Genomic DNA, 19,168 nt, shown 5'->3' with positions numbered 1-19,168 from the left:
TGTGCTATGTACCAAATCTCTGAAAACTGCCTTTTCTGCCCCACTACTGCCAACCATATGTTGATTCAGCTTTCCCTCCAAGTTAGCAACAAACTGTTACTGCTCAGAGAAGGGCTTTAATCTCAACATTAAAGTTTTCTGGTAGTTGTGTTGCCCTGAGGCCATCACTTTTGTTCAATGCAAATATTTAGCTTGGAGAGGATAAGTCTATGATTGGTCCAGCACTCTAAGCCACACATTGCCTTCCTCACTCTCACATCCTGTCTGTCTCTTCTCCTTACAATTACATAGTCTATTAAATGCCAATGTTTGCTTCGAGGGTACATCCATGAAGTTTTATTGTGTTGAGATAAGTTTTATTGTGTTGGTGATGAGAGGGTCATGAGATGCACAAGTATTCAGTAGTAAGTGACTGTTGCTGTTCCCAACTCCATTCTTCCCAATGACTCCCTGCTATGTCTGGTAGTCTGTGCTTACTCTTGCATTAGTCACCCAGTATCATAAGCTTGTCCTCTTTCAGTACATTGATGACAAGGGTCTCCAGGTCTTCATAAAATTTTTCTTTGACCTCATCAGGGTTCATCATGGTGGGAAAATAGGAAATGATGATGGTGGCATGGTGTTTTCCTTCAAGGGATGATTGAATTGTCCTGAGTCTCATTCATTCTTTTTGGGAGGCATCCAAGCCTGTTGACTAGATTAGTCAACAACCTACACCAGCTTCATGACGTTCACTGTGGCCACTACAGAAAAACATGTATCCAGCTCCAACTTCAGTAGGCTGGCCTTCATTTGCCAGCTTTGTTTTACTCAGGGCTCCTATGTGATGTGATGCCTGCTGAATTCTCTTACAAAAAGAGCTGTTGTCTTTCAGGTCTACTGGATTTTGTGTTGTCCATCAGTGTGCATACATTCCATGTACAGATGGTGAGTGGAATCATCTTTGCAAAAGTTATTGTATTTTGTGTGTGTGTTTTGACCTGAAGGTAGTATCCCTCTCTGCCATAGTAAACAGGCCAGGGTTGGGTGAAGGAGACCATTTTTAGGACACTTTTTTCTAGCCCCTTGCTCACTCCTTCAAAAAGGCTTCTCAGACACCCAGGGGGCTGGCAACTCTCTCTCAGTGAGAAGGCAACTCTATAGCCTGGGCCGCTTGTGTGCAGGGCTGTGACTACAATTCCCAATGTATCCACAACTGCTGCTTTGTCACTTGTCTGCTGCTACAGGACTTTGAGGTAGCTGAAAATGAATAAAATGGCATGGATGAAGTCTTTTGATTCACACATAAATTGGATATAAATGAGTCAGAGTTCCAGCCTCACTCTCTCTTCCAGAGTCATGGAAGTCCAGTGCCAAGACAGAAGTCAAGACAACTGGTGATAGCTTGGGATACATTGGATGACCTTTGGTGCTTTCTATGTCTGGCCAAGCTCTAAGCGCTCCACAACACCTGCTTCAGCCAGCAAATTGTTGTTATCCACCCATTCTACCAGGGGAAGTCTTCACATGCTTCAGGTAGACACCCTTCCAACTCACCAAAGGGTTTAAGACCTTTCACTTACCCTCAACCTAGTTCAGCCCATTTGCTGAGACAGTTTTACCAGCGTGTGTCTGCTGGGCATGCTACAGCTTCTTGGAGCCACAGGTGAGAATTCAGTGCCAGGTAGATACCAAAGGTGGATGAATAATCCTGAAAAGTGCTTGGCAACCTCACACCAGAGGTGCTAGTCTTCCTTGAACACTCCATACACCCCTTGACAATGTAATTAAGTGAATTCAGAAATGGTTGAATGGCCAGACAAAAAGAAGTCATTAATTGTTGTGTGTGTGTGTGTGTGGGTGTGGGTGTGGGTGTGGGTGTATGGGTGGGTGTGGGTGTGTATATTGTCGACCTGAAAGTTTAGTTAAAGGAGGCAAACTGGCTAGGTGACATATAAATTCATATTGTACATTCCCTTAATGCTAGCAGATACATGATCATGGAGTCTGACTCACTGATAAAAGAACAAGAAGGTTTAAATACACTTTAGAACAATCCCAACTCCAATTCATGGTCTCCATATCATGAGAAAGTAAGTTTCTTAGTTGAACAAGTTATAAATACAGTAAGACAAGACAATTAACAAAGTAGTGTCAGTTAGAAATTATGATCCCAGGATGTCTGTGCTTCTCCTGTATAGGCGAATGTCCCTAGGATACCAAGATAAGAGAAGTCCCATCATTCTGGTTGCAGATATCCTGTTGTTGAGAGTTGGGGAGATGAGGTCCAGGAACCCCAAACTGAAGTTCCCAGGCTGGGTAGTTGAGGGGGAGTACCCCTCAAGGACCCAAATACTGGAGAGGGTCGGGGCTATCTGGAATGAATTCGCAGACTCAAGCATTCTTTAAGTCAAGGTGGCAAAGATTTATTACGCTTTTCAGTGGGCAAGAATTCTTAGGGAACCTGCAAACTTACAGGAGTACAAGTAAAGTTTTATAGGAGATTTTGGGATGAAACATGCCAAATACGTTAATTAGGTGTTTTGGGGTGGGATTAGAGAGTAGTTAAGGGATGGTCAATTCTTAAGGGAACATGCACTTTTTGTATCAACTGTGCAGGTATCTTACCCAGAGTTCACTGGGAAATAGCCCAAGGAGGGGTCTACCTGGAGGTGCGGTCTTAGGCCTGAAACATCACTAAGTCAACTAAGAGTCAGGGCTGACTGGAACTATCTAGGCTGCTTCCATCAATGTCTTGTTAGACAAGATAAATATAAGGCAGTATATATATGTCTGGGTCAAGCATGCACATGACAGGCCAGTGAGTAGTGAATATCTCTATGACCCAGTACATGGCCACATCAGCATGTACACAGGGAGTCCAAACTAATAAATTCTATAGGTACAGCTGGCCACAGTATCAGGAGGAGAGATAAGTGTTTTGCTAGGGCATGCTGCCCTTGAACTGGAGAGGAACTGCCTGAGACAGTATTTTGAGGCTAGGGAAAGATGTGATTTTGGGACTGGATGTGATTTTGGAATTGGGGTCCAGGCACAGGGACCCAAGCAGAGGCTAAGGAGAAATGTGATGTTAGAATTAGGGTCCAACTACAAGCACCCAAGCACCCCATCACTGTCACCAACAGGAAAGATACTCCTTGTCAACCTTATCTGGTCTTTGAAGTTGCTGACACAGAAAGGGCATTTTTAGAATAGAGCAAAGCAGTTTGGATACTTAGGATTTTATTGGGGTTCAAATAATCTCAAAGATCATCAGTACATATATACACACACATATATATGTATATATCTATATGTTGACAATCCCTTCAGACTATCTTGTCAATTTTCTCCTTCAACTAAGAACTTCCTTTCTTATGATATGGAGATCAAAAACTGGAGTTGACTGTTACTTAAACCTTGTCTTTCTTCTTCCAGTCAATCAGAAGTTTGCTTCTGATTCCATGATCATATATCACTAGCTTTAAGGGAATAAACTATATGAATTTATATATCACCTAGCCTGTTTGCTTCCTTTAACTAAACTTTCAGGTCAACAATATATATGTGTGTGTGTGCGCGTGCGTGTGCATGCACACACGTGCACACACACACACACACACACACACACACACACACACACACACATATATATTCATTCTGTACTCTGCCTTTGCCAGAAACAAGTTTTTCTTCATTCAACATTAATCTAAATTCAAGCATTGTCTCTCTTGAGAAAGAAATATCCAAACTGATGACGGCTTCTTGCCCTCAGACATCATGTGTCTAAGATTGAACATTTTGAATAAGGAAAATTGGGCACCAAGGTTACACAATTTAAGATGAATCATGTGATATATATGTATATATATATATATATATATATATATATATATATATATATATATATATATATATGTGTATGTATAAATACATATATATGTATGTAAAGCTAGCTGTTCCACAGATAACACACAGGATGCACTGGAGTTTTTGGACTCCAGCCTCTAACAAGTTGACTCTTGATCCGGTCAGACAGGAAGGACAGGAAGACAACTGTGGAGGGGTTAACCCTTCTGGCAGGGGCGGTGTGAATGGAAGGCAACTCAACTACCCCATCTGGAACGGGCCAATCAAGACAGGCACAGCGTGTGCACTCCCCTAAATCCCCTCAAGCCTCAGTGGGGCCTGTTGAGGGATCCTTGGGGCTATTCTGGGAGTTATTATATACCACCTGGAAAGGAGATATTTCCATGGCCATGGATCCTGAGAAACTGAACTCTAAAGAGGATGACATAATCCTCCTTACAAATACCAGCCAACACAAACAAACAAACTCTAATGAGATCTTGAGTTTCTCCAAGAGAAGCAGGTCCAGTTCTAGGGGTGCCCTCTGTCTGGGGCACGTGCTCACTTCTGGTCAGGACAGTTTAGGACAGACTTCAAGCGGGAGGGTCTCCAGGAGAGGCAGAATGAAAGCCCCAAGGGGCAGGAACCGCTTGTGGGTTTTCTCTTTTTAATCTTTGTTTTGTTTTTAATCTTTGTACTTTTGTTTAATCTCTGTACTTTGTTTTGCTTTTAATCTTTGTATTTCAAGAAACTAGTGAGGAGTCTGGCCATGACCATTACTAATAAAACCTTGTGGACTCCACTCGAATTGAGAATAAAAGTCAGAGGGAGGAGGCTGGCGAACAAACAAGCCACGTGGGCATTGCCTGAAGGACCTGGACGTGCTTTGGCTGGTTGGAGAGGCGCGTGGAACGTCCTATAATACTGTCCTATAATACTCGGCCGTGCCTCAAAGGGCCACGAGGGGGAACCCGCGGACAAGGACACAGAGTGCAGTGCACCGCCCCCTGCGGGCGTGCGCTCCCAGGAGCGGGCCCCGCCCCCGCCCAGCGCGCGGCCGCACCATGTGACCCAGCGCGCATACGGCGCCTGCGTAGTTCGGGCCTCCCACGATGTGGCCGCTTTGGAGATCGTCGCCGCTGCTAAGGATGGTCGGGGCGTCTTCCCTGCGGACTGTAAGTTCCCCCCAGACACCGCCCGGCACCGCTGCTCTTCCTTTCTTTTCTCCGCCTCATTCCGTCTCCCGCGACGCCCGCGACCCTGACCCTGACCTTGACTGAGCTTGGGGGCGGAGTTGAAGGGGGAGGGGCAACCCTGGCTTGACAACATTCGCACCAGGCCCCCTTTCCAGACTTTTCGCACCTGCAAAATGAAGGCTTTTGACCGGATGATTCCTCAGAAGTCCTCTTCCGGTCCGCAAGCATTTATGAAGCACCTTCTGTATGCCGGGCACTACGCAAATGCGCTGAGGATAGAAAGAAAGGCAAAAGCTGTCCCCTGCCCTCGAGGAGATGGGGGGGGGGAGGAAGGGGAGACAGCTGGCAAACAATTGTGTGGGTCCCCCGGGCCTGGAACACTCTCCCTCCTCCACTCCCACTCCTGACCTCCCTGGCTTCCTTTAAGTCCCAACTAAAAGCTCGCCTCCTACAGGAAGCCCTCCGTGACCCCTCTAGGTCCCGTGCCTCCCCTCCGTTCATTATTTCCTATTTATCCCGTATATCCCTTGACACGTACGTATTTGTTTGCGGAGAGGAGAAATAACCTGCTCCTGGTCACACCACTAGTAAATGTCAGAAGTGGGATTTGAACCCAGGTCCTCCTGAGTCCGCCCTGATCCACTCTTACAGCTCCTCTCTTGGGGGGAGGGGGGGAGGATGTGACAATTCAGTTTGGCCATCTCTTATAGAGCACCTAATGCGTGCCGAACTATGGGGGGAGGCATAGAGTCTAGGGGAGACTCCGGGGTCCCTGCCTGCCTGGAGACTCACTGCTTCTGATAACGATGCTCCAGATTTACAGCCCTACACAAACACAGAATCTGTAAGGGACAAAAGTATCTGAGGGTTAAAAAGCAAAGCTTTGGAGGGGGGGCGCCTGAGGGGATGGAGCTGTCCGTGGGTCAGAAGGGACTGAAATCCTTCCCAGAGGACAACGTGGGGGGGGGGGGTAAATAAATGGGAATTTTTACATTGCTCTGGAGGATGGATCCCAGCCATAAAGCAGTTCTGCCTTGTTTGTGTCATTTTTAAAAAGATGGATTTCTTCCACCTCCTGATAGAGAGAGGAGGGACTCCAGGTACATATTGAGATGTCTATTTTTAAGACGTGACCACTGCAAGAATTTGTTTTGTTTAATTATACATATTTGTTACAAGGCTCTTCTTTTTTCTTTGAGGGATGGGAAGAGGGGAGGGAGAAAAGGTGTTCTATTGTTGTTAATGGAAATAAATAAATTTAAATTGTTTTGAAAGGTGGATTTCAGGCTTGGAAGGTTCCTTTTTGTTCGTAATGCGGGTCAAATGATTAAAATGGTAGGGAGTACTACCTGCATTGTTAGTGTTACAGAATAATGCTCAGTTATTTCAGCTGTCATCCCTTCCCGTAGTGAAATGTGCCAACCATTCATTCTCTTCCTTCCTGTGTTCAAGATCAGCTCCTCCAGCCTACCTGCATTCCCAAAGAAGGTTAAAATCGTGGAGGTCGGCCCTCGAGATGGTCTGCAAAATGAAAAGGTAAATGGGAAAAATCTGTTAGCCCTGCACTTGTGGAATACCTCCTATGTCGACTCATTCAGATATGGTGTCTAATTCATCCACCAAGTACTGAGAGAGCTGAGAAAAAGTGGTGTTCTGGGCCAGGCGGGTAGTGAATAGAGCGCTGGACTGGGGAGTCACCTCAGGCACTGATTAGATGGGTGAACCGAGGCAAATAAGACCTCTCTTCACGTCTCTGGGCCTCTGTTTACTCGGCTGTAAAATGAGGGAGTCACAGTTGATAACCTGGAGAGTTCTCAGCTTATGATTCCGTCATCTCTAAGACCTAAAATCATCTGTTCCTCTTACTTAGAGGTCGTGTGGAGCCATTGCAAGATTGGAGGAGGGACGTGATGGAAGGTTGACTTGGCAGGTTCACTCTAGAACCAGATGTGAGAGGAGGGAGAAATCAGGCCCGGGAAACAACAGTCAGGAAGTTGTTAACAGTGCTAGAGGCCAAGGGGAGGAGGGCCTGGACTAGGAGCTCAGCAGCTCGAAGAGAAGGACGAGTTGACAGGACTTCAGGCCAGCTGGATATATGGGCTGTGAGGGAGAGGCTCTGGGGACAAGCAGGTGAAGCAGACAAAGGGCTGGTGGCCGTTGGTGGGGGCGTGTGCTTTGGGGGTGGGGCGGTCCTTGACTTTTGGTTAGTCTCTGACTCCCAACATAAATATTGACTGAGTTTAAGAAAAACCCTGCCCTGTGGACCAGGGCCTGGCCTAGGAATGGCAGTTCAGAGGTTGGGTGCGCCCTAGCAGCAGTTAAGCCCCGGGGCCCAGGGCTTCCTGGTTATATTCATTCTTGAGCTCTCTCTGCCTCTCTCCCCTCTGCAGCATATCGTACCTGCTCAGCTGAAAATCAGGCTGATAGACATGTTGTCTGAGGCAGGACTCCCCATCATCGAGGCCACCAGCTTCGTATCCCCCAAGTGGGTGCCCCAGGTGAGAGCGGCCTCCAGCTTGGGGCTTTTGAGGATGGAAAGCTTCACTTGTGCTGGGAATTGAAATCTTTTGCATGTGGTTATTACTAGGCTCCTTTGGGCATACCACACCCTTGTCCATCATGGTCTCCTGATCCAGTCCAGCAGAGCATTTATTAAGCCCCTGCTGTGTGCCAGACTGGCAACTGGGCACTACAGGAAACCATCCCTGCCTCCAAGGAGCTTACTTGACTCTACTGGGGGCGGGAGGGGTGGGGGATACAAGATAGAAGTGAGTGCTAGATCAGTAGAGAAGGGAGAGGGTGCTAACAACTGCAGGGAGTCAGGAAAGCTCCATGTAGGTAGGCAGTGGCCGGGGAGGCGAGAGTGAAGGGCATATTGTCTATACTGCAGGCCTCCCTCAGTTCACTCTGAGAAGTGTGATATAGAGGAAAAAACTAGGAGTTGGGAGGCCTGCGCACTGTGGCTGGCTCTGCTCACTCACTGGGCCTCACTCTCTGCTCTCTCCATGGCCTCAATTTCCTCCTTGTTAAGAGGTCTGACTAGAAGACCTTGGAGTCCCTTCCCACTCAGAGCTAGGTGCTTATGACCCTGGAGAATTCATACCTTCTCTTGGTCTTAGTTTACCCTTCTGTAAAATGGGCCCATGATCCTGTGCCTCCCAGTTTGGTCATAGAAAAGGCACCACTTTGCATCCCCAGCATCACTGCTGTTCTGTAGGAGCTGTGCCTTCTGTTCCATTGCCTGGGGCTCGGCACTCAGGCCTACATCCTTCCCTGTGCCTCAGTTTCCTCATCTAAATAGTGGGCTGGTACTGGATGGCCTCTGAGGTCCCTTTCAGTTCTAGCCCTCTGATTCCAGGTCCTGGATGCTTCTCTGTCACTGAGAATCCTGAATGCTCCTGGTTCCTTCTAACCCTGGGATGTTTCTCTCCTACCTTCCCAGATGGCAGATCATGCTGAAGTCCTGAGAGGCATCAAGAAGTTTCCTGGCATCCGCTACTCAGTCCTGACCCCCAATCTTACAGGCTTCCAGGCAGCGGTAAAAGGAACATGTTCCATCAATCACAGCCCCAAGCTTCAGGCCTTGGCTCACGGTGACCCCAGCTGGTCTTTGAGGCTCAGTCCTCTCTCACCTCCGGGAGGGTCTCTCACCTGGGGAGGCTTGTTTGGTTTGTTTTCCCCAGTGGAAAGAGCACTGGGCTTGGCAGCCACAGGACCTGGGTTCAAATCCTGATTCTGCCTTTGTGACCATGGGCAAGTCACATGAGGCCCCATTAGGTCTCAGTTTCATCATGTGTAATATGAGGAAATTGGTTCCAAGGCCCTTCCAACTCTAAATCTTTGAGCCAGTACAAGCAAGCATTGAGTTAGTTTCCATTCCAGTTGAGTCCAGTGCCCCAAACATGTATTAAATGCCTGTTATTGTGTTAGGGTCTGAGGTAACCAGCTCCTGTCCTCAAGGACCTTCCACTCCGAGATTCTAATGGTAGTGCACTGAGCACGGTGCCTGGCCTGTAGGAAGTGCTGTAGAAATGGTGGTTATTGGGATTATCGCTACTTCTGGAGGGATATAATAGGTATACAGAATCATTCAATCATTCTGCCAGTCTCTTAATTTCCAGGAAGAAAAGGCAGTACAGACTTGGGTCCTGTGTCTGAATGAGCAGTTTCTCCATCGATTGGCCTTCAGGCCCCAGTTGAGAATAGGGACTTTAGGTCACATTAAGGTGGTATCCTGTGACCTCCCAGAATCACAGATACAGAGCCAGAAGGAACCCCCTCATTTTAGAGAGGAAGGAACTGAGGTGCCCAAGGTTCCAGAGGCAGGAAGAGGCTGAGTTGGGATTGGAGCCCAGGTCTGTAGCTCCACAGCCAGCGTTGTTGTTACAGATGTACTGCTTGACCACATCACCTTGCTTGTTGCTAGGTCGCTGCAGGGGCCAAGGAAGTGGCCATCTTTGGGGCTGCCTCAGAGCTCTTCAGCAAGAAGAACATCAACTGCTCCATTGACGAGAGCTTAGAGCGGTTTGAGAAAGTCCTGAGCGAAGCCAGAGCCGCCCACATTCCCGTCCGAGGGTGAGCCTGCAGGCCCTGCTTTCCCTGCCCCCGGGCTCCCTGCAGTGTGGCCAGCCTCGCCCCCGTGAGCCAGCCGTTGGCCAGAGGTGGCATCCCCTCATCCTGAGCTGAGTCTGCCAGGACAGTGGGCCTCAGCGGTCTGAGGGTTGGCAGTGCCCATCTGGGCTCTGCCACTGGCTAGGTGGGCTGGACTTCAACTCAGAGTCTGGGTTCAAGTCCTTGCTCCTTATTCCTTGTGGGACCTTGACAAGTCTCTCAACCTCACTGGGCCTCAGTTTCCCTATCTATAAAATGGAGTTCATGATCCCATGAATTTCAGAGATGCAGTTGGAAAATGAAATCAGAAAAATGGAAAAGTCTTGGTTCTTTTGAGTTCTTGGTGAGTCCAAGACAGTATTTCTTTTATTAGTGAGACCCTCCACTGACATCTTTCTCTCATGCCTCCTCATGGCTCGGAGGAGACCCTGAATCTCCAGCGCCAGCTGAGCACAAGCTGTCCAAGAGAGGCCCTTGACCTTTGTCTGGAAGGCAGCCTCAGGAAGTGTAGAGGGGTCAGTTGTCACTGGGTGATGACCTTTGGCCCCTGTAGCTTGTTTCCTGAGGCATAGGGAGGCCTGTGATCTGCACGTCTGTGTAGACGGAATCATCAGCCATGTTGGTTCAGGCTCCATACATGAACCCACCCCCCAGTGGAGGGTGGTTGGGAGTAGCAGTATGACACATTACAGGGCTTTCTCTGGGCCTTGGTTCTTTCACCACTTGGGGCTCCCCTGACAAGGGCATGTTTTCCTGGCAGGTACGTGTCCTGCGTGCTTGGATGCCCGTATGAAGGGAAAATCTCCCCAGCCAAAGTAGCTGAGGTGTGTCTCTGTTGGAACGGGAGTTTTGCAAAGGTTTGGCTACCTTGTGGGTGAGAAGACAAGGGGAGGAGGCCAGGGGCGCTGAGAGCTCGTGAACCTTCTATACAGCAATCTCTGACAAGTGGTCATCCAGCCTCTGCTGAAGGACTTTCTCAGATGGGATCTTGCTGCCTTCAGAGGCAGCCCACTCTAAAATATTGTCAGGAATTAGGGAGTTTCTTCCTTTGCATTGCTTGACGTTCTGCTTCTCTGAACCTTCCAGCTGTTCCCGTAGTTCTGCCTGCTGGGCCAAGCAGAACCAAGCTTATCAACCCCTCTTTCCTTCCAGTGTTAGGAGACACTATTTGTGTCCCCATGAAGTCATTTTTCCTCTTCTCCTGTCACCCTTCCAGTGGCCCATCTGAGAATTAACCCTTGTTCACCAGTGGACGTGTAGCCTTTCCCAAGTGCGGGGCTCACCTGAATTCTCATTGGAGAGATTATTTATCTGTGCCTGGATGTGGGCTCTTTCCAAGGGAAAAACTTCCTGGACTGATTGTTAGCAAACATTTGTCCATCATCCCCTGTGGACATTGCTCTAGGGAAATGGAAACTTGGCTTGGGAGAGAGGCAGCATCTAGGTATAGGAGTTTGTTGGAGGAGATTGAATGTACATGAAATGACATGGAACCAGCAAGTAATGATATTTATTAGGTATGTACTGTGTGCCAGGTACTTTCATAAGCACTGGAAGGATGAAGGGTTCCAAGGTCACGTCCCATAAGGAACCATTAAAAGAACTCGAAATGTTTAGCTTACAGAAGAAAAAATTCAGATGTGACTGCTCTTCAGTGATGTGATTGCTGTCCTGTCCAAGAGAGCTTAGGGTTATTCTCTGGCCTCAGAGCACAGAGCTTGGGAAGGGGCTTGGGGCAGGAAGAAGCTGCAGAGGGTCTGAGAAAACCTAATGATGAGAGCCTTAGAAAAGTCCAGTGGGCTGCCTGGAGGGATAATGAGTTTTCTGTCTCTGGAGGTGTTTAAGCAAAGACTGATAGACACTTTTCTAAGAAGCAGTTTGTGCGTGGGTGTGAGTTTGGTTTAAATGGCCTCTGAGAACCCCTCCAGTCCTGTGACCTGATCCATAGGGACACAGTCAAAGGCGAGATCTGGAAGCAATGTCTCCTTCTGTGGTGGCCCTCAGCCCTAGGTGGGGTTGCCTCTTTGTGCCATGACCAGTTTGTGGCCATGTTGCAGTAGAGGGCCAAGTGTTTCTCTTCCTTCACCTGTATCTCAGCCCATGGAGATCACCCCCTGCCCAGTGTCCTCTTCATTCTCCAGGTGGCTAAGAAGCTGTACTCAATGGGCTGCTTTGAGATCTCGCTGGGTGACACCATCGGCGTGGGCACCGTGGCTGGCATGAAGGATATGCTGTCTGCTGTCATGAAGGAAGTGCCAGTGAGTGCCCTGGCCGTCCATTGCCATGACACCTATGGACAAGCCCTCACCAACATCTTAATGGCTCTTCAGGTAAAGGAAAGGCAGTGAATCTTCAAAAGAAAAAATGTGTGCTATGGGGGGAAGGGAGCAATAGAATTGGATTTAGTAGATGTGGGTTGAAATCCTGGCTCTCCTGCCTTGGCCTCAGTTTCCACCTTTGTAAAATGAACAGGTTGGACTAGATGATCTCACAGCCCTTTCCGGATCTGAGTCCTATGATCTCTTCCCGCAGAGGGATGGACCTTAGTCTGGTTTCCACTGAGGCTGTGTTGTGCTAACATCTTCATGAAAAGGAAACTCCATCAATTCCATTCATTGCCCTCTTAAATACAGAGAGTTCTTTTGATGCCAGCCCTATGTCTGCCCTAACGTTGAACAACAAAGTGTTAAGCACCTAAGTACCAAACCCAGACTCAGCTGTCAGCCTAGAATGGAAGGAGAGAATCATAAAAACAGCTAACACATATAATGATAATAGTTAACATTTGTATAGTGTACACTACGTGCCAGGCACTGCGCTAAGTTCTTTACAATTACCTCATTTGGTCCTCACAACAACTCTGGGACATAGGTGCTATTTTTACCTCCATTTTACAAATGAGGAAACTGAGGCAAACAGGTTAAGTGACTTGCCACAGCTAGTAAGTGTCAGAGGCCTGATTTGAATTCAGGTCTTCCTGACTCCAAGCCCAGCACTGTATCCACTGCGCCACCTAGCTACCAAGACAAATACACAAATAATCACTCAGCAAGTCTTTATTAAGCACTTACTCAATGCCAGACACTGCTAGGCACCAGGAATACAGAACCCCAAAGAAACAGTTCTTGCTCACAAGGAGCGAATATTTTCTTGAGTGAACCCACAAGGGGGTGGTCAGGAAAGGCTTCATGTAGAAGAGGGATCCAGTTAGGTGGAGGTAAGGACAGAGGGCAGCCCGGGCAAAGATGTGGAGACTTGAGATGAAGTGCTGGGCTCTAGCGTATAAGGGTGAAAAAGTGGTTTGGGGCAACGTTGTAGAGGGTTTTAAGGGCTAAACAGGAGGGTCTGGAATTGGAGGAGGCAGAGCTCAATCGCTTCTGTCCAGGGTTGGGTAAGGATCTTCTAAGTCTTCATGGAGCAGGCAGCATCCTGAGTTTGGTCTCAAAAGAAGGGGAAACATTTGCAACCAGCATTAGGAGGAGTCCATTCCAGGCTCAGTTGGGTGTGCTCAGAAGGGGAGAGGGCAGATGAGGCTAATGGCCAGCCAGATCTTGGGACCGTCCTCATCTGTCTTTCGTCCCCATGACCTCCCATCTTTCTGCAGGTGTCTGGCCTTTCTTTCCTAACTTGTATCATGGCCAGCATCAGGAAGAGGGAGAAGTGACAGCAGCTTTGAGTGCCCTGGCCTAGGGGAGGCACCGGAAGCAAGCTCCTCTGGCCAGTTGTCTCTTGCCAGAAATTTTCTAAGATTTAGTTCCTTCATCACCAGCTGTGGCCTCTCAGTCACCTGACTCAGTCTTCTCATTGTTTTCCCTGGGCTTAGGAGATGAAATTTTAAAGGGCCTCTCAGACGTGTACTCATCCTGACCAGGACTGGCCGACCTAGGCAGAATTAGGAGGTTGAAGGCCCTAGATTCCCTGACTTTGTCACTCACCTCTATGGGCCCTGAGTAAGTCAAACTACCTATATGGGCCTCAGTTTCCTAGCCCTGTAAAATAAGTGTTATAAAGCACTAGATTTGGAATCATCAGACTTGGGTTTGAATCCTGCTTTGCTGCTTACCACCTGCAGGACTATGGGAAGGTCACTTCACTTCTCAGGGCCTATGTTGTCCTCATCTGTAAAATGAGTCATCAGAGTAGATGGCCTCCAGGGTGCCTTCCACTCCTAACATTCTGAAACTTTCAAGCTTGTTTTTGATAAATCCCACTTAAACATTTTCTCCCTCTGTGGATTTCTCCTGCCTCCATACCCTCAGGTGTCTCTTACCCTCAGGTTTTATTCTTCTTCCCCTCTATTAAAATCTTCCCCCCAGAAAGAAATCCAATAAATTAATCCACTTTACAGTGAGTTATGTGGGCCTGATGATAGCCTGTGTTTATCTTTCCCACCGGTACACCCTTAAGCCTAAGGAATGGCTCCTTAATGGTGGAATTGCAAGCATCTCCTCAAACCAAGGGAAAATTTATAGAGGTCGAGGGAATGTCCCAGAATCCTCACAAGGCAGCCATTTCTCCTCATACTTGTGTTTCCAGATGGGAGTGACTGTGGTGGATTCAGCAGTGGCTGGGCTTGGGGGTTGCCCATATGCTGAGGGTGCATCAGGAAACGTGGCAACAGAAGACCTTCTGTACATGCTGAATGGACTGGGGATCGAAACAGTAAGTGTCGTCTGCCCCCTAGTGGTCACGGTGCCAGAGTCACTGGACAGTTCTTTGGTTTACATTATCTCCTACCTGAACAAACTGCTTTGGCCTTCCTAAAGGGACCTTGTATTTTCCTGCAAAAAATAAAGGAGGAAAAAGATCAGCAAACAGATTCGTGGATGCCCTGGAGGCAGCAGAGTAAATAGGCTGGTGAAGTGGTACAGGAACCCTAAAACATTAGGAATATAAGGGAGCTTAGACCATAGTAGAATGTGAAAGCCAGAACAGAACTTAAAACACAGAATGTTGGCGCTGGAGAGTCTAACATATTGATAGGAAACGACTACAACACAGCTGATAAGAGTCCATCCAGTCTCTGCTTGAAGACCTAACGTTGGGGACCCACTGCTCCCTAAGGGCCTATTCACTTGGCAGCAGCTTTGTTGGGTTTTGTTGTTTTTGAATTTTCAGTTCTAGATTTCTCTCCATCCGGCCCTTCCCCCACACATTGAGAAGGCAAGAAATAGTATACTCATTATACATGTGAAGTCATACAAACATTTCCATATCAACCATGTTCTTAGCAGGGGAAAGCAAGAAAAAAAATGCTTTGTTCTGTGAGTCCATCAGTTCTGTCTCTGGAGGCAGATAGCATTTTTCATTATGAGTCCTTTGGAATTGTGGTCCATCTTTATATTGATCAAAGTGGCTGTCCTTCACAGTTGATTATCATTACAGTATTGCTTTTACTGTAACAATTACTATTAGAATTTTCCCCTGGTTATGCTCACTTCCTTGTGTATCTGTTCATACAAACCAACCATTTTTTTCTAAAACCATCCCTTTAATCATTTCTTATAGCACAGTAGTATCCCTTCACAATCATATACTACAGTTTGTTCAGCCATTCCCCCATGGATGGGCATTCCCTCGTTTCCAATTTTTGCTGTCACAAAAGAATTAATATAAATATTTTTGTGCATGTGAGTCTTTTTCCTTTTTTTTTTTTCTGAGAGGGCCCTTATCTCCTTGGAGTATAGACCAAGTGGTATTACTGGGTCAAAGGGTATGCATAGTTTTATAGACTTTTAGGCATAGTTCCAAATTGTTGTCCCACATGATTGGAGCAGTTCACAACTCCACCAATAATGCATTCGTTACTGTACCTATCTTTCCTCATCTATCTCAGCATTTGTTACTTTCCTTCTCTGTCATGTTAGTAATCTCAGGTGTGAGGTGGTACCTCAGAGTTGTTTTAATTTGCATTTCTCTTGTAGTAATTTAGAACATTTTTATATGATTATTGCTAGCTTTGATTTTTTTCTTCTGAAAACTGCCTGTGCATATCATATCTTTGACCATTTATCAATTAGGGAATGGCTCTTATTTCTATAGTTTTGGCTTAGTTCCCTTTATATTAGAGAAATGAGGCCTTTATCAGAGAAATGTGTTGTAAACATTTTTCCCAGTTTCCTTCTTCACTTCTAATTTTGGCTTCTTTGGTTTTGTTTATGCAAAAACTTTTAAATTCCACATAATCAAAATTATCCATTTTACCTACCATGGTCCTCTCTGTCTCACATTTGGTCATGAACTCCTCTCTTATTCATAGATATTTTTCCCATGCTTCCCCAATTTGCTTATAATATCATCCTTTATGTTTAAATTGTGTACCCATTTTGACCTTATCTTAGTATACTGTGTGAGATGTTGGTCTATGCTTAGTTTCTGCCAGGCTGACTTCCAGTTTTCCCAGCAGTTTCCCAAAAGCTTGAATCTTTAGGTTCAAAAAACATGTTACTGTGGTTATTTACTTCTGTTTATTGTGTACCTAATCTATTCCACTGACCAACTTCTCTATTTCTTGTCCAGTACCAGATTCTTTGGATGCAACAGCTTTAATTGTTCATAGATTTTTTTTCATACATTGAGTTAAAATTCACCCCCTCACAATTTCCTCCCACTTTCTCTCCACTGGGACCAAGTAGAATAAGACTAATCCTTTCCTCATATGACTGCCCTTCAAATGTTTGAAGACAAGGAGCACAGTATGTTAGAACGTAGAATGTGAGAGCTAAGAGGGACCCCAGAACATAGAATACCAGAGCTGAGAGGCTCCTTAGAAACTGAAATATCAGAGCTGAGAAGGACTTTAGAACCTATGATATCAGAGCCAAACCCTCAGAACACAGAATGTCAGAGATGGGAGGAGCCTTAGAACCCAGAATGTCAGAGCTGGGAGGGCCCTTAGAACCGAGAATGTCAGAGCTGGGAGGGATCTTAGAACACAGAATGTCAGAGCTGGGAGGGCCCATAGACCACAGAATGTCAGAGCTAAGAGGGCCCTTAGAACAGAAAACTGAACCCTTACTTTACAGAAGGGGAAATTGAGGCCTTGTATTTGCTAAAGATCACAAGTTCATTGGAAGCCAAGCCTCCTGACTTCTTAGACTGATATAATCTCCATTACACTGGCCTAACAATTCCCATAATGCCCTTCTGTCTCTGCTTCATGGAACAAATGGGCTCAGACTGGCCAAGGTTCTCAGCCTCACAGGATGATAGGGGAGGGCTAAAAGGCTTCTAATCTGGCTGGTTTTTTTCCTTCCTCTCTCCCTGACCCCATAAGGTCTCACAGCCACATAACTGCTGCTGGTCATATTTTCCCACGTAAAGGTAGGCCATTTTCCCTGTATTTTTATTACCATCTGAGTTTACCAGCCATGTGTTTCCATCTGTCAGGTTTTGTTCCCTCTCCCTCCTTTCCAGGCTAGTGGTTACTGAGAAACTGACCCTCCATTTTATGACTTATTTCTTCAAGGGAGTGAGCCTTCCGAAGTTGTTGGAAGCTGGAAAATTTATCTGCAAGGCCTTGAATAGAAAAAGCAATTCCAAAGTGGCCCAGGCCACTTTCAGTCCCAGGCTGTGACTTCACCCCTTCTTCTGCTCTGCCTTCCCCCAACGGTCTGGGCTAACCAGACCCCAGCAGCAGCCACGGACCTTCAGAACAAATAGTGCTGTCCCTTTGCCACATTAAGGGACACACTGACAATAGCCCAGAAATGGCAGTGCCAGGGCTGGGAGGTGCTAAAGAAATGGAATTAAGAACTGACGTCTTTAGGAAATCAACTTCAGCTCAGTACACATGGCTGGAAAAGCTTCCCTTAAGTAAGCTGGATGAATTGGGTCAGAGGAAGAAGCCCCAAATCCTCCCCATGAAGAGGCTTATGACTCTGGAAATTTTCCTGGTACATTTTCCTTCCATCTTTGACCCTGAGAAGAAGGAGACATCCTGGAGGGTGCTAGGAGAAGGCCTTGGAACCCCTTCCTCATTATATCCTGCTTCTGTGAAATTCTTCCTGGCTCCCCCTCCTAAGAGCTCAGCCTCTCCATCTAAGGCTTTGATCACTGACACCCCCAGTCGCCATCTGTTATCTGGGGATGGAAAGGGCTTTGGTCCTGCTGAAGATTAAATCCGTCTTAGGATTTCCTGAAAGGCTGCTCCCCAGTGCCATCCTGCCAGTTGCAGGACTATGATATTGGAAACCCTCAGATGCCATTCTCTACCTGGAAATGATTTTTAAATGTATCTCTAGCCAATGTAAATAAAAGGTGGAATTCCAGTGAGCCTCCAGAACTCCACGAGTGCCAATGCGGGGGAGGGAGTACAGATTGCTTTGATTCTCATCTTGGATATACAATTTGAGGGATGAGAGGAAGCTGAGATCCTTGAAGGAAAGCAAGAGCCACAGACAGCATGAAGAGAGGTTGAACTAGGGTCTGCCTGAGCCATAAGCTAGCCTTCCCAGTGCCCACTTAGGAAATGGACTTGGCCTTTCTGACCAGGGCTGTTTTAGAAAGGGATGATAAAACAGCTCATAGAGAAAAGTTAATGATTGGGATCGGAGATGTGGAGCTGTAAATAATAATAGAGGCCATCCAGTACAACCCCCCAGATACACACACACACTTCTAACAGATGGAGAAACTGAGGCCCCAGGGAAGACTTGCCTAAGGTCATACAGGTAGTGTCAGCAACTTAGTAGTTTACTACTAGATCATAGATTCAGGGCTGGGAGGGACCTTAGAGGCCCTTTATTTTACAGATGAAACTGAGGTGAAGTGTTAATTGACTCATTAATTGACCAGTGTTTGAGGAAGGATTTAATCCCATGACTTCCAACATCAGGTCCAGTGCTCTGTCTACTCCACCAAGCTCTTTATCATTTATTGAGCTTCTAAGATGTACTCTTAGCTAAGCACTAGGGACCCAAAGGCAATAGTGAAGCTATCCCTGACTTCCGTTTACCTTCTAGGGGAGATAATATGTACATGTGGAAGTATATTCAGAATTTAATGTTAACTGGACCGCACCAGCCTCCCACCCATGAGTAGCTCGAGCCAAACAAGCAGCAGCCTAGAGACAGGAGAGTCGACACAAAACAAGTTTAATTTCAGAGTGAGGAAAATGACGTGCATATGGAAGCCCCTCTCCTAAGAAGGACTTAACATGCTGGACCAAAGGTAGGTCTTATATACCACAAGTGGGCTGGATTATGACAATCACTTTTAGGTGTTGAGTCACCTCGCATGAGCCCTGTGGGAATAGTATTCTCTCAAGTCTTAGGGTCTTCCCACCCTGTGGAGCACAGAACCAGAGTTCTGTGTTGGGAACAGGAGTGCAGTGCCTGTCAGTGACAAGAAATGGGGGTTGTGAACATGTGACAGATGGCCCTGGGAAATCAGGCAAACTAAATTCCTTAGTGACCACCTGGTGCTGGTCCAAGCAGTATACTTTGCCAGAGGGTGAGATCATCCCAGGGCACAAAGGATTATTGTCATGACAAACTCAGGGCACAGCCTGCTTGCTGGGCCTTAGCTCTGGA

General features: G+C 46.8%; 1 protein-coding gene across 1 annotated transcript; it reads left to right on the top strand.

The window, feature by feature from the left end:
* Positions 1-4,887: 4,887 nt before the first annotated feature.
* HMGCL (3-hydroxy-3-methylglutaryl-CoA lyase) lies at positions 4,888-17,909 on the top strand. The gene is made up of 9 exons (XM_036745077.1): positions 4,888-5,003; positions 6,477-6,560; positions 7,415-7,522; positions 8,467-8,562; positions 9,451-9,599; positions 10,396-10,459; positions 11,777-11,965; positions 14,172-14,297; positions 17,104-17,909. The coding sequence occupies exons 1-9, from the start codon at positions 4,941-4,943 to the stop codon at positions 17,209-17,211; spliced, it is 987 nt and encodes a 328-aa protein (XP_036600972.1). The 5' UTR covers positions 4,888-4,940; the 3' UTR covers positions 17,212-17,909.
* The last annotated feature ends 1,259 nt before the right edge of the window (positions 17,910-19,168 follow it).

This window comes from Trichosurus vulpecula, chromosome 2 (assembly GCF_011100635.1).
Source record: "Trichosurus vulpecula isolate mTriVul1 chromosome 2, mTriVul1.pri, whole genome shotgun sequence".
Taxonomy (NCBI): domain Eukaryota; kingdom Metazoa; phylum Chordata; class Mammalia; order Diprotodontia; family Phalangeridae; genus Trichosurus; species Trichosurus vulpecula.
Note: the sequence above shows the minus strand (reverse complement) of the source record. Positions and strands in the feature narration are given on the sequence as shown.

Excerpts from the sequence above, each read along its gene's own strand:
- HMGCL (XM_036745077.1), top strand. The coding sequence starts at position 4,941 with ATGTGGCCGCTTTGGAGATCGTCGCCGCTGCTAAGGATGGTCGGGGCG. Across the intron at positions 9,600-10,395 it reads GCCCACATTCCCGTCCGAGG|GTACGTGTCCTGCGTGCTTG; the intron begins GTGAGCCTGCAG and ends TTTTCCTGGCAG. Across the intron at positions 11,966-14,171 it reads ACATCTTAATGGCTCTTCAG|ATGGGAGTGACTGTGGTGGA; the intron begins GTAAAGGAAAGG and ends TTGTGTTTCCAG.